Genomic DNA, 15931 nt, shown 5'->3' on the forward strand with positions numbered 1-15931 from the left:
GTGAAGTGTGCTGCTCCTCTACTGTATGAAGTGTGCTGCTCCTCTACTGTATGAAGTGTGCTGCTCCTCTACTGTGTGTGTGAAGTGTGCTGCTCCTCTACTGTGTGTGAAATGTGCTGCTCCTCTACTGTGTGAAGTGTGCTGCTCCTCTACTGTATGAAGTGTGCTGCTCCTCTACTGTGTGAAGTGTGCTGCTCCTCTACTGTGTGTGAAGTGTGCTGCCCTCTACTGTGTGTGAAGTGTGCTGCTCCTCTACCACTACTGTGTGAAGTGTGCTGTCCTCCACTGTGTGTGAAGTGTGCTGCTCCTCTACTGTATGAAGTGTGCTGCTCCTCTTCACTGTGTGTGTGCTGCTCCTCTCCACTGTGTGTGAAGTGTGCTGCTCCTCCACTGTGTGAAGTGTGCTGCTCCTCCACTGTGTGTGAAGTGTGCTGCCCTCTACTGTGTGAAGTGTGCTGCTCCTCTACTGTGTGTGAAGTGTGCTGCTCCTCTACTGTGTGTGAAGTGTGCTGCTCCTCTACTGTGTGTGAAGTGTGCTGCTCCTCTACTGTATGAAGTGTGCTGCTGTTTGGGGGGATGAGAAGAAGACTGTTTGTTGTAGCATCATGTGAACAACTAACTTGTATTGGTGATGCACAGTGTTTTTGTATTGTGGGTGAATGGAGGGGACAATACATTTGTATTGTGGGTGAATGGAGGGGACAATACATTTGTATTGTGGGTGAAGGGAGGGGACAATACATTTGTGAATTGTGGGTGAAGGGAGGGGAACAATAAGTTTGCTATTGGGGGATGAGAAAGGAGGGGACAATACATTCACATTGAGGGTGAAGGAGGGGACAATACATTTTGTAGGGCTTGTGGGTGAAGGGAGGGGACAACACATTAATATTGTAGGTGAAGGAGGGGACAATACAGTTGTATTGTAGGTGGGGAGGGGACAATACAGTTTTTGTAGGTGAAGGGGAGGACAATACAGTTGTATTGCAGGTGAAGGGAGGACAATACAGTTGTATTATGTAGGTGAAGGGGAGGACAATACATTGCATTGTAGGTGAAGGAGGGACAATACAGTTGTATTGTAGGTGAAGGAGGACAATATAGCTTGTATTTGTAGGTGAAGGAGGACAATACAGTTGTATTGTAGGTGAGGAGGGACAATAAAGTTGTATGAAGGGGAGGGTAGGTGATGGGAGGGGACAATACAGTTGTATTGTAGGTGAAGGAAGGGACAATACAGTTGCATTGTGGGTGAAGGAGGGGGACAAAAGTTGTATTGTAGGTGAGGGGAGGGGACAATACAGTTTGCATTGTAGGTGAAGGAAGGGGACAATACAGTTGTATTGTAGGTGAGGGGAGGGGACAATACAGTTGTATTGTAGTGTGAAGGAAGGGGACAATACAGTTGTATTGTAGGTGATGGGAGGGGACAATAAAGTTGTATTGTAGGTGAGGGGAGGGGACAATACAGTTGTATTGTAGGTGAGGGGAGGGGACAATACAGTTGTATTGTAGGTGAAGGGAGGGGACAATACAGTTGTATTGTAGGTGAAGGAGGGACAATAAAGTTGTATTGTAGGTGAAGGGGAGGGGACAATACAGTTGTATTGTGGGTGAGGGGGGAGGGGACAATACAGTTGTATTGTAGGTGAAGGGAGGACAATACAGTTGTATTGTGGAGTGAAGGGAGGACAATACAGTTGTATTGTAGGTGATGGAGGGGACAATACAGTTGCATTGTAGGTGAGAGGGAGGACAATACAGTTGTATTGTGGGTGAAGGAGGGGACAATACAGTTGTATTGTAGGTGAAGGGGAGGGGACAAATACAGTTGTGTGTAGAGTGAAGGAGGGGACAATACAGTTATTGTAGGTGAAAGGGGAGGGGACAATACAGCCACAGTTGTATTTGATGAGGACAATACATTTGCATTGTAGGGAGGGGACAATACAGTTGTATGTGTAGGGGTGATTGTAGGGAGGAGGACAATACATTTTGTATTGTAGGTGAAGAGGGGACAATACAGTTGTATTGTGGGTGAAGGGAGGGACAATACAGTTGTATTGTGGACAACACAGTGATTGTAGGTGAGGGGACAATACAGTTGTATTGTGGGTGATGGGAGGGACAATACAGTTGTATTGAATTGTAGGTGAATTGGAAGGGGACAATACAGTTGTATTGTAGGTGAAGAGGGGACAATACAGTTGTATTCAGCAGAAAGGAGGACACACAGGTGAAGGGGAGGACAATACAGTTGTATTGTAGGTGAAGGGAGGACAATACAGTTGTATTGTAGGTGAGGGAGGGACAATACATTTGTATTGTAGGTGAAGGAGGACAATACAGTTGTATTGTGGGTGAAGGAGGGGACAATACGGTTGTATTGTGGGTGAAGGGAGGACAACACAGTTGTATTGAATTAGGTGAAGGAAGGGGACAATACAGTTGCATTGTAGGTGAAGGAGGGGACACACAGTTGCATTGTAGGTGAGTGGAGGGACAATACAGTTGTATTGTGGATGAAGAGGGACAATACAGTTGTATTGTGGGTGAAGGAGGGGACAATAAAGTTGTATTGTAGGTGAAGGGAGGGGACAATACAGTTGTATTCAGGTGAAGGGAGGGGACAATACAGTTGTATTGTGGGTGAAGGAGGGGACAATAAAGTTGTATTGAATTGTAGGTGATGGGAGTGGCGCAGCCAGACAAGGTGCGTTGTTCCCACCTCCTGGTGAAGCACAACCAACCTGCCGCCCGTCCTCCTGGAGGAGGAGAACATCACACGCTCCAAAGGGAGGCCCTCGACCTCATACAAAGTGAGTAGTTGGGGAAAAGAGTTGGTGTGACAACATTTGATCTAATGTTCGACCGTCTCTGGGTGTGTTGAGATGGTGAGAGACAGTTTGATAAACTACATGCATGTCAAGTCAGATGTTATTGGTCACATGGTTGGCAGATGTTATTGGTCACATGGTTGGCAGATGTTATTGGTCACATGGTTGGCAGATGTTATTGGTCACATGGTTGGCAGATGTTATTGGTCACATGGTTGGCAGATGTTATTGGTCACACGGTTGGCAGATGTTATTGGTCACACGGTTGGCAGATGTTAATGGTCACACGGTTGGCAGATGTTATTGGTCACACGGTTAGCAGATGTTACTGGTCACACGGTTAGCAGATGTTAATGGTCACACGGTTGGCAGATGTTATTGGTCACACGGTTGGCAGATGTTATTGGTCACATACACATGGTTGGCAGATGTTATTGGTCACATGGTTGGCAGATGTTATTGGTCACATGGTTGGCAGATGTTATTGGTCACATGGTTGGCAGATGTTATTGGTCACACGGTTGGCAGATGTTATTGGTCACACGGTTGGCAGGTTGGCAGATGGCAGATGTTATTGGTCACATGGTTGGCAGATGTTATTGGTCACGGTTGGCAGATGTTATTGGTCACACGGTTGGCAGGTTGGCATGATGTTGGCAGATGTTTGGTCACATGGTTGGCAGATGTTATTGGTCACATGGTTGGCAGATGTTATTGGTCACATGCACACGGTTGGCAGATGTTATTGGTCACATGGTTGGCAGATGTTATTGGTCACATGCACACGGTTGGCAGATGTTATTGGTCACATGGTTGGCAGATGTTATTGGTCACATGGTTGGCAGATGTTATTGGTCACATGGTTAGCAGATGTTATTGGTCACATGGTTAGCAGATGTTATTGGTCACATGGTTGGCAGATGTTATTGGTCACATGGTTAGCAGATGTTATTGGTCACATGGTTGGCAGATGTTATTGGTCACATGGTTAGCAGATGTTATTGGTCACATGGTTGGCAGATGTTATTGGTCACATGGTTGGCAGATGTTATTGGTCACATGGTTGGCAGATGTTATTGGTCACATGGTTAGCAGATGTTATTGGTCACATGGTTGGCAGATGTTATTGGTCACACACACGGTTAGCAGATGTTATTGGTCACATGCACACGGTTGGCAGATGTTATTGGTCACATACCCGGTTAGCAGATGTTATTGGTCACATGGTTAGCAGATGTTACTGGTCACATGGTTAGCAGATGTTACTGGTCACATGGTTAGCAGATGTTACTGGTCACATGGTTAGCAGATGTTACTGGTCACATGGTTAGCAGACACTGGTCACATGGTTAGCAGATGTTACTGGTCACATGGTTAGCAGATGTTACTGGTCACATGGTTAGCAGATGTTACTGGTCACATGGTTAGCAGATGTTACTGGTCACACGGTTAGCAGATGTTACTGGTCACATGGTTAGCAGATGTTACTGGTCACACGGTTAGCAGATGTTACTGGTCACATGGTTAGCAGATGTTACTGGTCACGGTTAGCAGATGTTACTGGTCACACGGTTAGCAGATGTTACTGGTCACGGTTAGCAGATGTTACTGGTCACAGGGTTAGCAGATGTTACTGGTCACGGTTAGCAGATGTTACTGGTCACAGGGTTAGCAGATGTTACTGGTCACACGGTTAGCAGATGTTACTGGTCACACGGTTAGCAGATGTTACTGGTCACACGGTTAGCAGATGTTACTGGTCACACGGTTAGCAGATGTTACTGGTCACTGGTTAGCAGATGTTACTGGTCACGGTTAGCAGATGTTACTGGTCACGGTTAGCAGATGTTACTGGTCACACGGTTAGCAGATGTTACTGGTCACCACGGTTAGCAGATGTTACTGGTCACACGGTTAGCAGATGTTACTGGTTACGGTTAGCAGATGTTACTGGTTACACGGTTAGCAGATGTTACTGGTCACACGGTTAGCAGATGTTAATGGTTACGGTTAGCAGATGTTACTGGTCACACGGTTAGCAGATGTTACTGGTCACACGGTTAGCAGATGTTACTGGTCACACGGTTAGCAGATGTTATTGGTCACACGGTTAGCAGATGTTACTGGTCACACGGTTAGCAGATGTTACTGGTCACATGGTTAGCAGATGTTACTGGTCACATACACACGGTTAGCAGATGTTAATGGTCACATACACAGTTAGCAGATGTTACTGGTCACATGGTTAGCAGATGTTAATGGTCACATGGTTAGCAGATGTTAATGGTCACATGGTTAGCAGATGTTATTGGTCACATGGTTAGCAGATGTTATTGGTCACATACACACGGTTAGCAGATGTTATTGGTCACATGGTTAGCAGATGTTACTGGTCACACGGTTAGCAGATGTTACTGGTCACATACACACGGTTAGCAGATGTTACTGGTCACATACACACAGTTAGCAGATGTTATTGGTTACATGGTTAGCAGATGTTATTGGTCACATACACACGGTTGGCAGATGTTACTGGTCACATACACACAGTTAGCAGATGTTACTGGTCACATACACATGGTTAGCAGATGTTATTAGTCACATGGTTAGCAGATGTTATTGGTCACATGGTTAGCAGATGTTATTGGTCACACACACAGTTAGCAGGTGTTACTGGTCACATACACACAGTTAGCAGATGTTACTGGTCACATACACACGGTTATTGGCAGATGTTATTGGTTACATGGGTTGGCAGATGTTTGTGGTCACATACACACGGTTGGCAGATGTTGCTGGTCACATGGTTAGCAGATGTTACTGGTCACATACACATGGTTAGCAGATGTTATTAGTCACATGGTTAGCAGATGTTATTGGTCACATGGTTAGCAGATGTTATTGGTCACATGGTTAGCAGATGTTATTGGTCACATGGTTAGCAGATGTTATTGGTCACATGGTTAGCAGATGTTATTGGTCACATGGTTAGCAGATGTTATTGGTCACATGGTTAGCAGATGTTATTGGTCACATGGTTAGCAGATGTTACTGGTCACATGGTTAGCAGATGTTATTGGTCACATGGTTAGCAGATGTTATTGGTCACATGGTTAGCAGATGTTATTGGTCACATGGTTAGCAGATGTTATTGGTCACATGGTTACAGATGTTATTGGTCACATGGTTAGCAGATGTTATTGGTCACATAACACATGGAGATTGTAGATGTTGGTCACATGGTTAGCAGATGTTACTGGTCACATGGTTAGCAGATGTTATTGGTCACATGGTTAGCAGATGTTATTGGTCACACATGGTTATGAGATGTTATTGGTCACATGGTTATGCTAACAAGATGTTGGTCACATGGTTCAGATGTTTGGTCACATGGTTAGCAGATGTTGTTGGTCACATGGTTAGCAGATGTTACTGGTCACATGGTGAGCAGATATTATTGGTCACATGGTTAGCAGATGTTGAATTGGTCACATGGTTAGCAGATGTTGTTGGTCACATGGTTAAGATGTTACTGGTCACATGGTTAGCAGATGTTATTGGTCACATGGTTAGCAGATGTTATTGGTCACATACACACGGTTAGCAGATGTTATTGGTCACATGGTTATGAGATGTTATTGGTCACATGGTTAGCAGATGTTATTGGTCACATGGTTAGCAGATGTTATTGGTCACATACAGATGGTTAGTAGATGTTATTGCGAGTGTAGTGAAATGCTTGTGCTTCTAGTTCCGACTGCAGTAATATCTAACAAGTAATCTAACAATTCCACAACACTGTGCCTAATACACACATCTAAGTAAAGGGATGGAATAAGAATAAATACATATAAATACATGGATGAGCGATGACCTGAGCTACATAGGCTAAGATGCAATAAATAGTATAGAATTAGGCAATAAGGCCTTAGGGTTGTTGCACTGTGGTATACATATAACATGTTGTTGCACTGTGTGTTATTAACATGTTGTTGCTCTGTGTTATTAACATGTTGTTGTTGCTCTGTAATGTTATTAACATGTTGTTGCACTGTGTGTTATTAACATGTTTGTTGCTCTGTGTGTTATTAACATGTTGTTACTGTGTGTTATTAACATGTTGTTATTAACTGTTGTTATTAACATGTTGTTGCTCTGTGTGTTATTAACATGTTATTGTTGCTCTGTGTTTATTAACATGTTGTTGTTGCTCTGTGTGTTATTAACATGTTGTTATTGCTCTGTGTGTTATTAACATGTTGTTATTGCTCTGTGTGTTATTAACATGTTGTTGCACTGTGTTATTAACATGTTGTTGCACTGTGTTATTAACATGTTGTTGCTCTGTGTTATTAACATGTTGTTGCACTGTGTGTTATTAACATGTTGTTGCACTGTGTGTTATTAACATGTTGCACTGTGTGTTATTAACATGTTGTTGCACTGTCAATGTTATTAACATGTTGTTGCACTGTGTTATTAACATGTTGTTGCTCTGTGTGTTATTAACATGTTGTTGCTCTGTGTGTTATTAACATGTTGTTGCACTGTGTGTTATTAACATGTTGTTGCTCTGTGTGCTATTAACATGTTGTTGCTCTGTGTGTTATTAACATGTTGTTGCACTGTGTGTGTTATTAACATGTTGTTGCTCTGTGTGTTATTAACATGTTGCACTGTGTGTTATTAACATGTTGTTGCACTGTGTGTTATTAACATGTTGTTGCTCTGTGTGTTATTAACATGTTGTTAACTGTGTGTTATTAACATGTTGTTGCTCTGTGTGTTATTAACATGTTGTTGTTGCTCTGTGTTATTAACATGTTGTTGCTCTGTGTGTTATTAACATGTTGTTGCCCTGTGTTATTATTAACATGTTGTTGCACTGTTATTAACATGTTGTTGCTCTGTGTGTTATTAACATGTTGTTAATTTACTGTAATGTTATTAACATGTTGCACTGTGTGTTATTAACATGTTGCACTGTGTGTTATTAACATGTTGCACTGTGTGTTATTAACATGTTGCACTGTGTTATTAACATGTTGTTGCACTGTGTGTTATTAACATGTTGCACTGTGTAATTTATTAACATGTTGCACTGTGTGTTATTAACATGTTGTTGCACTGTGTGTTATTAACATGTTGTTGCTGTGTTATTAACATGTTGTTGCTCTGTGTGTTATTAACATGTTGTTGCTCTGTGTGTTATTAACATGTTGTTGCACTGTGTGTTATTAACATGTTGTTGCACTGTGTGTTATTAACATGTTGTTGCTCTGTGTGTTATTAACATGTTGTTGCTCTATGTGTTATTAACATGTTGTTGCACTGTGTGTTATTAAAATGTTGTTGCTCTGTGTGTTATTAACATGTTGTTGCACTTTGTGTTATTAACATGTTGTTGCACTTTGTGTTATTAACATGTTGTTGCACTGTGTGTTATTAACATGTTGTTGCATGTGTGTTATTAACATGTTGTTGCTCTGTGTGTTATTAACATGTTGTTGCACTGTGTGTTATTAACATGTTGTTGCACTGTGTATTTATTAACATGTTGTTGCACTGTGTTATTAACATGTTGTTGCTCTGTGTGTTATTAACATGTTGTTGCTCTGTGTTATTAACATGTTGTTGCACTGTGTTATTAACATGTTGTTGCACTGTGTGTTATTAACATGTTGTTGCTCTGTGTGTTATTAACATGTTGTTGCTCTGTGTTATTAACATGTTGTTGCTCTGTGTGTTATTAACATGTTGTTGCTGTGTGTTATTAACATGTTGTTGCACTGTGTGTTATTAACATGTTGTTGCTCTGTGTGTGTTATTAACATGTTGTTGCACTGTGTGTTATTAACATGTTGTTGCTCTGTGTGTTATTAACATGTTGTTGCTCTGTGTGTTATTAACATGTTGTTGCACTGTGTGTTATTAACATGTTGTTGCACTGTGTGTTATTAACATGTTGTTGCACTGTGTGTTATTAACATGTTGTTGCACTGTGTGTTATTAACATGTTGTTGCTCTGTGTGTTATTAACATGTTGTTGCACTGTGTGTTATTAACATGTTGCTCTGTGTTAACATGTTGTTGCTCTGTGTGTTATTAACATGTTGTTACACTGTGTGTTATTAACATGTTGTTGCACTGTGTGTTATTAACATGTTGTTGCTCTGTGTGTTATTAACATGTTGTTGCTCTGTGTGTTATTAACATGTTGTTGCACTGTGTGTTATTAACATGTTGCACTGTGTGTTATTAACATGTTGTTGCTCTGTGTGTTATTAACATGTTGTTGCTCTGTGTGTTATTAACATGTTGTTGCTCTGTGTGTTATTAACATGTTGCACTGTGTGTTATTAACATGTTGTTGCACTGTGTTATTAACATGTTGTTGCTCTGTGTGTTATTAACATGTTGTTGCACTGTGTGTTATTAACATGTTGTTGCACTGTGTGTTATTAACATGTTGTTGCACTGTGTGTTATTAACATGTTGTTGCACTGTGTGTTATTAACATGTTGTTGCACTGTGTGTTATTAACGTGTTGTTGTTGCACTGTGTGTTATTAACATGTTGTTGTTGCTCTGTGTGTTATTAACATGTTGTTGTTGCTCTGTGTGTTATTAACGTGTTGTTGTTGCTCTGTGTGTTATTAACGTGTTGTTGTTGCTCTGTGTGTTATTAACATGTTGTTGTTGCTCTGTGTGTTATTAACGTGTTGTTGTTGCTCTGTGTGTTATTAACATGTTGTTGCTCTGTGTGTTATTAACATGTTGTTATTAACTGTTGTTTATTAACATGTTGTTGCTCTGTGTGTTATTAACATGTTGTTGCACTGTGTGTTATTAACATGTTGTTGCACTGTGTGTTATTAACATGTTGTTGCACTGTGTGTTATTAACATGTTGTTGCACTGTGTGTTATTAACATGTTGTTGCACTGTGTGTTATTAACATGTTGTTGCTCTGTGTGTTATTAACATGTTGTTAACATGTTGTTGCACTGTGTGTTATTAACATGTTGTTGCATGTTGTGTGTGTTATTAACATGTTGTTGCACTGTGTGTTATTAACATGTTGTTGCACTGTGTGTTATTAACATGTTGTTGCTCTGTGTGTTATTAACATGTTGTTGCTCTGTGTGTTATTAACATGTTGTTGCACTGTGTGTTATTAACATGTTGTTGCACTGTGTGTTATTAACATGTTGTTGCTGTGTGTTATTAACATGTTGTTGCACTGTGTGTGTTATTAACATGTTGTTGCACTGTGTTATTAACATGTTGTTGCACTGTGTGTTATTAACATGTTGTTGCTCTGTGTGTTGTTAACATGTTGTAGTGTAAGTGTTACATAACATGGTGTGTGTGTTTACATGTTGCAGAGTACATAGAGCAGATGCAGTCAGGAGAGGAGGAGTTTGAGGCTCTGGCCTCTCAGTTCAGTGACTGCAGCTCCGCACGCAACGGAGGAGACCTGGGACTGTTCGGCAGAGGTAACACACACACACTGTCAAATGGAAAATATACTCTCCACTCTCACACACACACACTGTCAAATGGAAAATATACTCTCCACTCTCACACACACACACACGGTCAAATGGAAAATATTCTACACACACACACACACACACGGTCAAATGGAAAATATACTATCCACTCCCACACACAAGCATGCAATCACAGACAGGCACAAAGTTTTCTGTTTTCGTTGTGATAGAGGTGTGTGTGTGTTTCAGGTCAGATGCAGAAGCCTTCGCTCTGAAGGTGGGAGACATTAGTTGTGATAGAGGTGTGTGTGTGTTTCAGGTCAGATGCAGAAGCCGTTTGAGGATGCGTCCTTCGCTCTGAAGGTGGGAGACATGAGTGGTCCGGTGTTCACCGATTCTGGAGTTCACGTCATCCTTCGCACGGGATAGAGACAAGGCTCTGATACCCCCATCACCCCCTGAATACTCCCTGAATACCCCCTGAATACCCCCATCACCCCCTGAATACCCCCATCACCCCTTGAATACCCCCATCACCCCCTGAATACCCCCATCACCCCTTGAATACCCCCATCACCCCCTGAATACCCCCATCACCCCTTGAATGCCCCCTGAATACTCCTGAATGCCCCCTGAATACCCCCATCACCCCTGAATACCCCCATCACCCCTGAATACCCCATCACCCCCTGAATACCCCCATCACCCCTGAATACCCCCATCACCCCTGAATGCCCCCATCACCCCTGAATGCCCCCATCACCCCTGAATGCCCCATCACCCATGAATACCCCCATCACCCCTGTATACCCCGAATGCCCCCATCACCCCTTGAATACCCCAATCACCCCCTGAATACTCCCTGAATACTCCCATCACCCCTGAATACTCCCATCACCCCTGAATACCGCCTGAACACCCCTCCAACCCTGAAAGCCCCCTCCTATCTCCCACCCCCCTCAAATATCCTCTTGTCCTCCCTACTTCCCTTAGAAGCCCCCCGTTCTGTTCTATATGCAACTTTACACTGACACCATCAACCCCTTATCCCCTGTACCCATTACCTTGGCTACATCGTTGTGTGTGTGAAAATAAGAGACCTGTCGTTAGTGACTGACTGACTGAGCGAATGAGTGTGTGTCTGTGTGTTCACATGGACCATTACCCCTCCACCCCCTACTTTATAGTGTCCCCTCTCTGTTTGCCAAGGCATTATTCTCTCTCAATGATAACATGTCAGATGGTTAGTGGTAGACTAGTGTTCCATACTCTCTCATAGGAGACCGACACGTAGAAGGCTGACTCATGGGATTATTTAAATGGCTACCAACATCCCTTAGGTGGGACAATAGTCAGGGCACAGTCCACTCTGTCTGCCATGTTTGTAGTCCCCCCATTCCATTTACTGCTTCACTGTATCTCCTATGTTCCAGGGAACTACAATACCCAGTATGCATGTGGGGAAGTGTTTTTGTAAGCTTGAATCTGCCAAGAGGCACTTCATATGATCTGTTCATCTCCCACCATTAAAGGACTCTTATTTTGTAAACCTGTCTCTGGACTTTTATTTTGTTGGGTGTGTGTCTGATGCTGCTACTGTGTGTTCAGTTCAATAAGCGTTTGTATTAAATGTCCCATTTCCCCTAAACACTGATCACCGTCCTTTTTAATGGCCTTTCAGATGCAGTATGTTTGCTGCATTTGTGTCAGTGTGGTGAGGTTTGATCTGATCAATATGGGTGGTGAGGTGTGACCTGATCAATATGGGTGGTGAGGTTTGATCTGATCAATATGGGTGGTGAGGTGTGACCTGATCAATATGGGTGGTGAGGTTTGATCTGATCAATATGGGTGGTGAGGTGTGACCTGATCAATATGGGTGGTGAGGTGTGACCTGATCAATATGGGTGGTGAGGTTTGACCTGATCAATATGGGTGGTGAGGTGTGACCTGATCAATATGGGTGGTGAGGTTTGACCTGATCAATATGGGTGGTGAGGTGTGACCTGATCAATATGGGTGGTGAGGTGTGACCTGATCAATATGGGTGGTGAGGTTTGACCTGATCAATATGGGTGGTGAGGTGTGACCTGATCAATATGGGTGGTGAGGTTTGATCTGATCAATATGGGTTATGAGGTGTGACCTGATCAATATGGGTGGTGAGATGTGACCTGATCAATATGGGTGGTGAGGTGTGACCTGATCAATATGGGTTATGAGGTGTGACCTGATCAATATGGTGGTGAGGTGTGACCTGATCAATATGGGGGTGAGATGTGACCTGATTTAATATGATCATTATGGGGGTGAGATGTGACCTGACGAATATGGGTGGTATATATAGCCTCCACATTGACTCTGTACCGGTACCCCCTGTATATAGCCTCCACATTGACTCTGTACCGGTACCCCCTGTATATAGCCTCCACATTGACTCTGTACCGGTACCCCCTGTATATAGCCTCCACATTGACTCTGTACCGGTACCCCCTGTATATAGCCTCCACATTGACTCTGTACCGGTACCCCCTGTATATAGCCTCCACATTGACTCTGAACTGGTAGCCCCTGTATATAGCCTCCACATTGACTCTGTGCTTGTACCCCCTGTATATAGCCTCCACATTGACTCTGTACCGGTACCCCCCTGTATATAGCCTCCACATTGACTCTGAACTGGTAGCCCCTGTATATAGCCTCCACATTGACTCTGAACTGGTAGCCCCTGTATATAGCCTCCACAGTGACTCTGAACTGGTAGCCCCTGTATATAGCCTCCACATTGACTCTGTGCTTGTACCCCCTGTATATAGCCTCCACAGTGACTCTGTACCGGTACCCCTGTATATAGCCTCCACATTGACTCTGTACGGTACCCCCTGTATATAGCCTCCACATTGACTCTGAACTGGTAGCCCCTGTATATAGCCTCCACATTGACTCTGTACTGGTACCCCCTGTATATAGCCTCCACATTGACTCTGTACCGGTACCCCCTGTATATAGCCTCCACATTGACTCTGTACTGGTACCCTGTATATAGCCTCCACATTGACTCATTTACTCTGTACTGGTATCTCCTGTATAAAGCCTCCACATTGACTCTGTGCTGGTACCCCCTATATATAGCCTCCATTGACTCATTTACTCTGTACTGGTATCTCCTGTATATAGCCTCCACATTGACTCTGTGCAGGTTCCCCCTGTATATAGCCTCCACATTGACTCTGTACTGGTACCCCCTGTATATAGCCTCCACATTGACTCTGTACCGGTACCCCCTGTATATAGCCTCCACATTGACTCTGTACTGGTAGCCCCTGTATATAGCCTCCACATTGACTCTGTACGGTGCCCCCTGTATATAGCCTCCACATTGACTCTGTACTGGTAGCCCCTGTATATAGCCTCCACATTGACTCTGTACTGGTACCCCCTGTATATAGCCTCCACATTGACTCTGTACCGGTACCCCCTGTATATAGCCTCCACATTGACTCTGTACTGGTACCACCTGTATATAGCCTCCACATTGACTCTGTACTGGTAGCCTGTATATAGCCTCCACATTGACTCTGTACTGGTAGCCTGTATATAGCCTCCACATTGACTCTGTACTGGTAGCCCTGTATATAGCCTCCACATTGACTCTGAACTGGTAGCCCCTGTATATAGCCTCCACGGTGACTCTGTACTGGTACCACCTGTATATAGTCTCCACATTGACTCTGTACCGGTACCCCCTGTATATAGCCTCCATGACTCTGTACTGGTGGCCCCTGTATATAGCCTCCCACATTGACTCTGTACTGGTGCCACCTGTATAGCCTCCACATTGACTCTGTACCGGTACCCCTGTATATAGCCTCCACATTGACTCTGTACTGGTAGCCCCCTGTATATAGTCTCCACATTGACTCTGTACTGGTACCCCCTGTATATAGCCTCCACATTGACTCTGTACTGGTAGCCTGTATATAGCCTCCACATTGCCTCTGTGCCGGTACCCCCTGTATATAGCCTCCACATTGACTCTGTACCGGTGCCCCCTGTATATAGCCTCCCATTGACTCTGTGCTGGTAGCCCCTGTATATAGCCTCCACATTGACTCTGTACTGGTAGCCCCTGTATATAGCCTCCACATTGACTCTGTACCGGTACCTCCTGTATATAGCCTCCACATTGACTCTGTACTGGTACCCCCTGTATATAGCCTCCACATTGACTCTGTACCGGTACCCCCCTGTATGTAAGCCTCCACATTGACTCTGTACTGGTGGCCCCTGTATATGAGCCTCAGTGACTCTGTACCGGTACCCCCTGTATATAGCCTCCACATTGACTCTGTACTGGTAGCCCCTGTATATAGCCTCACATTGACTCTGTACTGGTACCCCTATATAGCCTCCACAGTGACTCTGTACGGTACCCTGTATAGCCTCCACATTGACTCTGTACTGGTACCACCACCTGTATATAGCCTCCACATTGACTCTGTACTGGTGGCCTGTATATAGCCTCCACATTGACTCTGTACTGGTAGCCCCTGTATATAGCCTCCACATTGACTCTGTACTGGTAGCCCCTGTATATAGCCTCCACATTGACTCTGTACTGGTAGCCCCTGTATATAGCCTCCACATTGACTCTGTACTGGTACCCCTGTATATAGCCTCCACATTGACTCTGTACCGGTAACCCCTGTATATAGCCTCCACATTGACTCTGTACTGGTAGCCCCTGTATATAGCCTCCACATTGACTCTGTACTGGTAGCCCCTGTATATAGCCTCCACATTGACTCTGTACCGGTACCCCTGTATATAGCCTCCACATTGACTCTGTACCGGTACCCCTGTATATAGCCTCCACATTGACTCTGTACCGGTAGCCCCTGTATATAGCCTCCACATTGACTCTGTACCGGTAGCCCCTGTATATAGCCTCCACATTGACTCTGTACCGGTACCTCCTGTATATAGCCTCCACATTGACTCTGTACCGGTACCCCCTGTATATAGCCTCCACATTGACTCTGTACCGGTACCCCCTGTATATAGCCTCCACATTGACTCTGTACCGGTACCCCTGTATATAGCCTCCACATTGACTCTGTACCGGTACCCCTGTATATAGCCTCCACATTGACTCTGTACCGGTACCCCTGTATATAGCCTCCACATTGACTCTGTACCGGTACCCCTGTATATAGCCTCCACATTGACTCTGTACCGGTACCCCTGTATATAGCCTCCACATTGACTCTGTACCGGTACCCCTGTATATAGCCTCCACATTGACTCTGTACCGGTACCCCTGTATATAGCCTCCACATTGACTCTGTACCGGTACCTCCTGTATATAGCCTCCACATTGACTCTGTACCGGTACCCCTGTATATAGCCTCCACATTGACTCTGTACCGGTACCCCCTGTATATAGCCTCCACATTGACTCTGTACCGGTACCCCCTGTATATAGCCTCTCACATTGACTCTGTACCGGTACCCCTGTATATAGCCTCCACATTGACTCTGTACCGGTACCCCTGTATATAGCCTCCACATTGACTCTGTACCGGTACCCCCTGTATATA

The 15931-nt window shown here is 44.0% G+C and overlaps 1 protein-coding gene across 1 annotated transcript; it reads left to right on the forward strand.

Annotated features, from left to right (window-relative positions):
• Window positions 1-2689: 2689 nt before the first annotated feature.
• On the forward strand, window positions 2690-10943 carry LOC127922158 (peptidyl-prolyl cis-trans isomerase NIMA-interacting 1-like). The gene is made up of 3 exons (XM_052505853.1): window positions 2690-2819; window positions 10224-10334; window positions 10651-10943. Exons 1-3 carry the CDS (start codon window positions 2690-2692, stop codon window positions 10758-10760), a joined length of 351 nt encoding a protein of 116 aa, XP_052361813.1. The 3' UTR covers window positions 10761-10943.
• Window positions 10944-15931: the final 4988 nt, after the last annotated feature.

Source organism: Oncorhynchus keta, unplaced genomic scaffold (genome assembly GCF_023373465.1).
Source record: "Oncorhynchus keta strain PuntledgeMale-10-30-2019 unplaced genomic scaffold, Oket_V2 Un_contig_24762_pilon_pilon, whole genome shotgun sequence".
Taxonomy (NCBI): Eukaryota; Metazoa; Chordata; class Actinopteri; order Salmoniformes; family Salmonidae; genus Oncorhynchus; species Oncorhynchus keta.